At 48.4% G+C, this 7,602-nt stretch overlaps 1 protein-coding gene across 1 annotated transcript; it reads right to left on the bottom strand.

Annotated features, from left to right (window-relative positions):
- Positions 1 to 223: 223 nt before the first annotated feature.
- LOC119817330 (PRAME family member 12-like) lies at positions 224 to 7,602 on the bottom strand. Its single transcript, XM_038334500.1, has 5 exons — positions 7,492 to 7,602; positions 5,054 to 5,187; positions 3,011 to 3,313; positions 1,424 to 1,999; positions 224 to 1,088 (listed from the first exon to the last, which is right to left on the bottom strand). Exons 3-5 carry the CDS (start codon positions 3,301 to 3,303, stop codon positions 566 to 568), a joined length of 1,392 nt encoding a protein of 463 aa, XP_038190428.1. The 5' UTR covers positions 3,304 to 3,313; positions 5,054 to 5,187; positions 7,492 to 7,602; the 3' UTR covers positions 224 to 565.

The raw sequence follows: 7,602 nt of genomic DNA, 5'->3' as shown, positions 1-7,602 counted from the left end.
AGGGTAAACTCAAGCTCAGCTCTTCCTGCCTCAGCCTCCTGAATGCTAGGATTAAAGGCATGTGCCACCAACATCCAGCCTTGCTTTACTGATTTTCAAGCATGGTGTATGGTTGTTGCCTATTTAAAGTTCAAGCCTATCCCTTGCTACTTTGTGGTTGCTGCTGGTGGCTACTGAGGCCTGCAAAGCTACAACAATCACAGTGTATTGCACTCACCCCGTGACACCAAGGAGAGAAGACGACACTGGCCATTTCTTCACTCAGGCCCACACCATAGTATTTCTTCATCTAGATTCTAGAAACCTCACCTCTTATTTCTGAATGTATGTGTCCTAAAGATCCCATCAATTCCCAGGTCAACATCTCTCTCTGAGGTAGCCTTTGCTGCTAGACCCATCCCTTCCCCACCCCCGCCCCCCAACACAAACTGAGACCACAGGTTCTGTGTTCTCTTCGGGATTCACCTATACTATAAGGAACCTGCTTCTAAGAGCTAGAAGGAATTTGGTACCCAGCTGGATAGGACCAGAGCCCTGGTGCAGCTTGGGTTCTGACTCACATGGCCTAGTGGCCACAAGGTGGACAGGGAATGATGCTGAACCACACTGTCCTAGTGTGTTTCAGGGGCTCCATTGTCCTGCTCAGCTCCTCACGAAGCTGTTCTAGCCTCTTGTGGTGGAAAGCACCCTGGGCACCATAAATCTCCCACGGGGTAGAATACATCTCCAGGGTTAAGCGGCTCAGCCTGGCAGTGTGGCAGAGCAGACGTTCCAGAACAGCCACAGAGATGGGATTCCTTAAGTAGTTGAACGTGGTGAGCTGGGAGCAGCTGCCCAGGGCAGGCAGGAGGACACTGAGCTGGGAGTCCGTAATTCTACAGTTCTCCAAGTCCAGGGTCTTCAGGGTAGCTGCGACTGTCTCTAGCAGGACTCGGAGAGGCTTGGGACTTATCTTGGTCAGTATGACACCACTTAGATCCAGATGTTTGAGCTGACGGATGCCTGGACACTGGGACAGGGACTTCAAATCTGATTCCGAAAGCTGGCAGTCAGTGATAGACAGAGTCTCCAAGGGGACCTTCAGGCACCTAGGGAGAGATCGAGTGGTTAGTTTTCTATGAGTAGCTGTGGTTAGGTTAGGGACTCCTGGGGTAGGATGGATCATTTGTTTTAAAGTCATTCCAGCCACTGTATAAATGCCAATACCCAGTAGGCTGCCTCTTAGAGTATGCTCACTCAAATTACCCATTCTAACTCGGGGTCTGGCACCATCACTGTGTGTCTAGCTCCGCCCACAGCCCTGCAGCTCCTTCCCCCACTGTCAAAGCAGGCAACCCCAGCTCTAGCTATATCACTAAGTTGTTCCAGCAAGGAAAAAAGGCTTTGCTGCGGTCTTCAAGAAAAGCTCTCCATCTTCCCTCACCTGAGCAACCGGTCCAGTTGACCTTCAAGGAAGGAGATGGAGTCCAACGAGAGCTCGCGGAGGTACTCCAGGTTGTGAAATTGCGATGTAAACTGGTCGATCAACTTCCCCTTCTCCTCGAGGGAAATGGGGACAGGGATGCAGACATGAGAGAGAAGGAACTTGCGGAGATTGCGCATCTGGCCCATGTAGGGAGCAAAACTGGCCAGGGTGGACAGTTTCCAGGTGCAGCACACTTCCACTTCGTCCACATAGTCCAGGTCCAGCATTTCCACAACCTTCACGATGTTCCGGAGAGCGATCGTAGAGATCTTCAGCTTCTTACAGCCCAGCAAGCCTGTCCTCCCTTCCACCCACAGCAGGAGGTAGGACATGCATGCATCCAGGGCTCTTGGCTTGAGGCACATGTCTATCAACACCTTCAACGACTGCTTGGCCACTATCCTTGTACTTCTGTCTTGTGCTTTCTTCTTACGCTTGACCTCTAGAGAGCCAGCAGCTGCCTCATCTCCAGCCCATACGTTCCAGAAGTCCTTGTGCATAGCACGTAAATCCAGAACTCTCAGTTTGTGGCTCCTGTCGGGGAAATAAGACAAGAACCCACTTTCTCCAATCATACTTCTTTTCCATTTTTTAAAATAGGGTCTCATGCTCACTATGAAGGCCAAATTGTAGCCTGAGGCCGAGGGCTGAAACTATAGGCTAGCACAACTAAAGCAGGTCTGAACTAATTTTGATTCTTACTCCCAGCATCACTTCCCTCCCTCTCTGTTCCTTCTATTCATCTCGATGATCTCTAACCCTTCCTCTCTAATCTGGCCTGGTCCCACTTCTAATGCCTATGGAAAGAGGCAGGGGTAGGCACAGCTATAGGTTATGGGAACTTTTTCTGGAGTTGTGCTCTGATATCCAAAAAAGTCAGGCATTGGTTCAAGAGGCAGGGTTCACATTCAGCTGGCTGGAATGGATCATGGAGTCCTTGGCGGACTCAAGAAGAGAAAGAGGCCCTCAGAGGAGAGAGAGATGGGGCCAAGAAATTGCGAGGCCTTTTTGAGCTGGGAAATAGACAGTGGCAGTGTGGTGTCGTGGTCACTTGTGATTCTCTCAAGTTTATATTCTTAATATTTATCCCCAAGTTTTATTTTTTAAGAAATGATAAAAAAGAGGGCTAGAGAGATGGCTCAGTGGTTAAGAGCACTGACTATTCTTCCAGAGGACCCGAGTTCAATTGCCAGTAACCACATAGTGGCTCACAACCATCTGTAATGAGATCTGGTACCCTTTTCTGGCCTGCAGGCATACATGGAGGCAGACTGTTGCATACATAATAAATAAAATCTTTTGGTTTTTCGAGACAGGGTTTCTCTGTAGCTTTGGAGCCTGTCCTGGAACTAGCTCTTGTAGACCAGGCTGGTCTCGAACTCACAGAGATCTGCCTGTAAATAAAAGCTTTAAAAAAATGATAAAATCCTCCCGAAGCCAACACAAGCCTCTAACCTTCCCTCTGTTCTCTATTCTCCTTGACCCTGGCTCTCCCTACCCTAGACTCCCATGCCTCCCTCCTAGAGTACCTGGGGTCTCCCTCACCTGGGGTGAACCTTCTGGTCAAGCAGTATATTAATCCCATCCAGTATGATTTGTAAGGTCTCCAGGTAGGACGCCTTCATCTTCATCAGACCTCCCAGTGGGAGACAAGGGAAGGGCCAGACCTGCACCATCGCCTTCAGGACTATGAACCGTTTGTGGGTGAAGGCCTCCTTGAACAGCGGCGGGAAGAGCTCCACGGGCAGGTCCTGCAGACCAGAGACGGCCAAGGCCTCGTCCCTCAGCAGGCTCCGCACTGCCAGATGCAGGAGTGTGGGTGTGGCCTGGAAGCTCATCTTGATGGATCTGCAGGGAGATGATGCTAAGGCAATGTCCAAGAAAAGACATCAGGGATTAAGAAGCCCTTCTCAGCCAGGTGGTGGCGGCGCACACCTTTAATCCCAGTGCTTGGGAGGCAGAGGCAGGCAGATCTCTGAGTTCGAGGACCAAGTTCCAGGATAGGCACACAGAGAAGCCCTGTCTCAAAACCCCCTCCCCCTGACAAAAAAAAAGGGGGGGGGGAGGGAGAAGCTCGCCCTTCTCAACTCAGAAACCAAGGCAGGCCCACAGCCGCTGCTCTGGCGATGATTCCCTTTAAAGCATGATCCCCTTGTGCCGGGTCCTCTCACCTTCAATGTGGTCCTGAGAGCCTAAGAGCTTACTCTGCTTTTTAGGTAAGATTTCTGTCATCACCTAGGGCCCTAGAACAGAGGCGGAGGATGTCCTTGGCCCAAGGGTCACATTCTCAGCTCCAGCAGTGACCCTGGCTGGGAACAATTTAGGGAGGCTGAAAAATGATGGTTATTTTCTCATTAAAAAAATAAATACATAATAGCCAGTGGATGACGGCACACGCCTTTAATCCCAGCACTCAGGAGGCAGAGGCAGGCGGATCTCTGTGAGTTCGAGACCAGTCTGGTCTACAAGAGCTAGTTCCAGGACAGGCCCCAAAGCCACAGAGAAACCCTGTCTCGAAAAACCAAAAAAAAAAAAAAAAAAAAAAAAATTCTTGAAAGAGAAGCCATACAGCAGCCATATAGCCTATCACACAGAAATCCCAATTCTGAAATGAATGGATGTTTGCTATTTAGGAATTTCAAGATTAAATTCAGGTCAAATCAAGGTTACATTTCTTAATATTTTACACACAAATGGACAAAGAAATAATCACCCAATACATATTCTTTTTTTTTTCTTCCAAGACAGGGTTTCTCTGTGTAACATCCCTGGCTGTTCTGGAACTCACTGTATATATCAGGCTGGCCTCAAATTCAGAGATTCCCTGCATCTGCTTCCCAAGTGCTGACATCAAAGGTGTGCACCACCATGACCAACTCAGAATACATTAAGTAGGAACAAGGTAAACAAACAAACAAAAAACCTGCTCATTTCTTAGAGGGAGCTCTCTCTCTTTTTTTGTTAGTTTCTTTGTGTAGAGACAGGTCTCTCAGAAGTCCTGTCTGGCTTTGAACTAATGAAGATATGTCTGCGTCTGTCTCCCAAGGGCTGGGATTAAAGGTAGGCACCAGCCACCCAAAACAGGCCAGAAAAGCCCTCAGCATGGAATAAAACCAGAAAGGGCAATAATTCGGTCTGTTGTGTGACAGTAATGGAGAAGGTGGGGGGAGGCAGGAAAGATAAAGTCCCCATGTGAAGTCACTTGAGGCCCTGTGCCTCTGCCTCCTGAGTGCTGAGATTAAAGTTGTAGACTACTTCCCCTAGGCCTTCAAAACACCTTTTAAAAATTATTTTACTATCGTTATTATTATAGATAATTTCTCTTGGGTTCCAGGTTGTCCTCAAACTCACCAGGTAGCCAAAGACAACCTTGAACTTCTGATCCTCCTGCCTCTATCTCCCAACTGCTAAAATTACAGACGTGTGCTACCATAAATGGATTTATGTGGTACTGGGGAATCAAACCCAGAGCTTGTATATGCTAGGCGAGTACTGTACCAACTGAGACAGGAGTCTTCCAGAAAAGAACCGCCAGGAACCCCAAAGTTCTGGCAGTGAGCAGGATATCTCATTAGCTCATCAACTTACCAGAAGGTTCCCAAGCTGTCTGATGGAGTCACCAGAATATGTAACCAGGATGCTCTAGCTAATGGTACCACCCGCCAATGACCAAAGGCAGGAACTAAGTCTTCGGGTTGCGATCTATGCGGAGAGCCAGCGATCTGTGAAGGCAGGCAGAGGGTTAATGTTCCCCCTAAGACACCAGAGAACAGCTTTTCATTGCGTTCATCTCCAGCCAGCAGTGGGGGAGGACAGACGATCCACTATTTCAGAACAGGTCAGGCACTCCGTCACATTTATGAGACCTGTGATGGCTGTGTTTCTTTAAGATCAGGTCTCCTATGTATCCTTGACCTGGAGCTCTCTCTGCAGATCAGAGTGGTCCCAAACTTATAGGAATTTACTTGCTTCCTCCTCCTGAGTACTGGTATTAAAGATGCTTACTACTATATCTGTCTGTTTAAATTTTTTTTTGTTTTGAAAAAAAAAAAAAAAAACAACAAAAAACCCAATAACAATAACAACAAAAAGAAAGCCAGGCAGTGGTGGTGCACACTTTTAATCCCAGCACTCGGGAGGCAGAGGCAAGTGGATCTCTGTGAGTTGGAGGCCCGCCTGGTCTACAAGAGCTAGCTCCAGGATAGGCTCCAAACCTACAGAGAAACCCTGTCTTGGAAAAAAAAATTTTTTTTTGTTTCATTATTTGAGACAGGGTTTCTCTGTGCAGCTATGAAGTCTGTCCTGGAACTCACTCTGTTGACCAGGCTGGCCTCGAACTCACAAAGATCTGCTTGCCTCTGCCTCTCAAGTGCTGGGATTAAAGGTATGGGCCACTACCACCTGGCTAAAAGATATTTTTAATTATATTATTATTATTATTATTACTTTAAGATAAGATCACTTGGGTTCCAGGCTGGCCTCAAACTTACCAGGTAGCCAAGATTGAATTTCTGATCCTCCTGCCTTTATCTGCCAATTGCTAAAATTACAGGCATGTGCCACCATGCCCAGTTTTATGTGGTGCTGGGGATCAAACCTAGGGCTGTGTATGCTAGGCAAATACTGTACCAACTGAGCCACCTCTCCAGTTCCCAGGTTATTTTATAGCGCATTCCTTTATACAAACATTGTCAGACGTAGCAGCCTATACCTGAAATTCTAGCACTCCACACACAGTCTGAGGGAGATTGTGAGTTTGAGGCAAGTTTGGTTACATTGTGAGAGACCCTGCCTCAAAAACAAATCCAAACCGTCTGTAACTCCAGAGGCTCTACCCCTTTCTTCCGTCCTCCACAACCACCAGGTTCTCACAGGGTGCGCAGACATACATGCAGGCAAAACACTAACATACATAAAATACAGAATAAAGCTTTAAAAAAGATAAATGTGAAACAGACTGGCTGGCCAGTGGTGGTGCACGTCTATAACCCCAGCACTTGGGAGGCAGAGGCCGGCGGATGGATCTCTGTGAGTTCACAGCCAGCCTGGTCTGCAGAGCTACGGAGTTCCAGGTCAGGCTCTAAAGCTACAGAGAAACCCTGTCTCGAGGAAAACAAGAAAAAAACAACAACAGACTGTGTGTTGAGCCAGCCTCATACAGACTCCATTGTTTCCAACAGGGGACTATGCAAGCTGGATGTGGGCACAACTTGAAATCCAGCACTCAGGAGGCAGAGGCAAAAGGATTTCCATGAAAGGGGGGGGTGGGGGGGTAGGGGGGGGTGGGAAGGTTGGGCGGGCGTGGAAGGCGGGAAGGCAGGCAGCGCGTGGACAAGCACGGAGTCACACACCCTTAATCCTGGCACTCAGTGGGCAGGGCAAGTGGATTGCTATGAGCTCAAGGGGAGCCTAGTAGTTCCAAGACAGCCAGGACTACACAATGAGACCTTGTCTCAAAAACATAGGAGCCGGCGGTGGTGGCGGCGGCGGCGCACGCCTTTAACCCAGCACTCGGGAGGCAGAGGCAGGGGAATTTCTCTGAGGGTTGGAGGCCAGCCTGGTCTACAAAGCAAGTTCCGGGGCAGCCCGGACTGTTACACTGAGAGATCCTGTCTCTAGAAACCAAGAATAAACAACTATAATAATAAATATAAACGAATAAAATTTAAATTAATTAAATAAAAAAGTAGAAGCACTGGAAGTGCTCGGCAAAGTGGCACCCTTAACCTCCACAGAGGCAGGCAGATCTCCATGCCAGCCAGAGATACACAGAGAGACCCTGTCTCAAAAACAAAGAACTAACCAAACAAATAAGGGAGCCAGGCGGTCAGGCAGTGAGTGGCTTACACCAATTCTTCAGGTTTGTGTAAATGCCTTCCGCGAAGTTTGCTTGAGGTCTGCGACCCATTTCTCAGGAAACACGCGCCAATCCTTAAACTACCTAAGACTATGGTGGATCTGCCGGAGCGATGGGGGGGACTCTTTACGCTGGAGAGTCGTGATTGCTTTGGGATGGTCATAAATACCTGCAACGAAGTCTCTGAGCTGAACTCCAGAGGCCAGGGTTCTCCTACTGAAACATAAAAGCCGCCATTATACAGCACTTCCTGGACCAGGAACGACTGAGCCTCCGTGGC

The sequence above is a fragment of the Arvicola amphibius genome, chromosome 6, assembly GCF_903992535.2.
Source record: "Arvicola amphibius chromosome 6, mArvAmp1.2, whole genome shotgun sequence".
Classification (NCBI taxonomy): Eukaryota; Metazoa; Chordata; class Mammalia; order Rodentia; family Cricetidae; genus Arvicola; species Arvicola amphibius.
The sequence above is the reverse complement of the archived record's forward strand: the minus strand, read 5'-3'. Positions and strand labels throughout refer to the sequence as shown.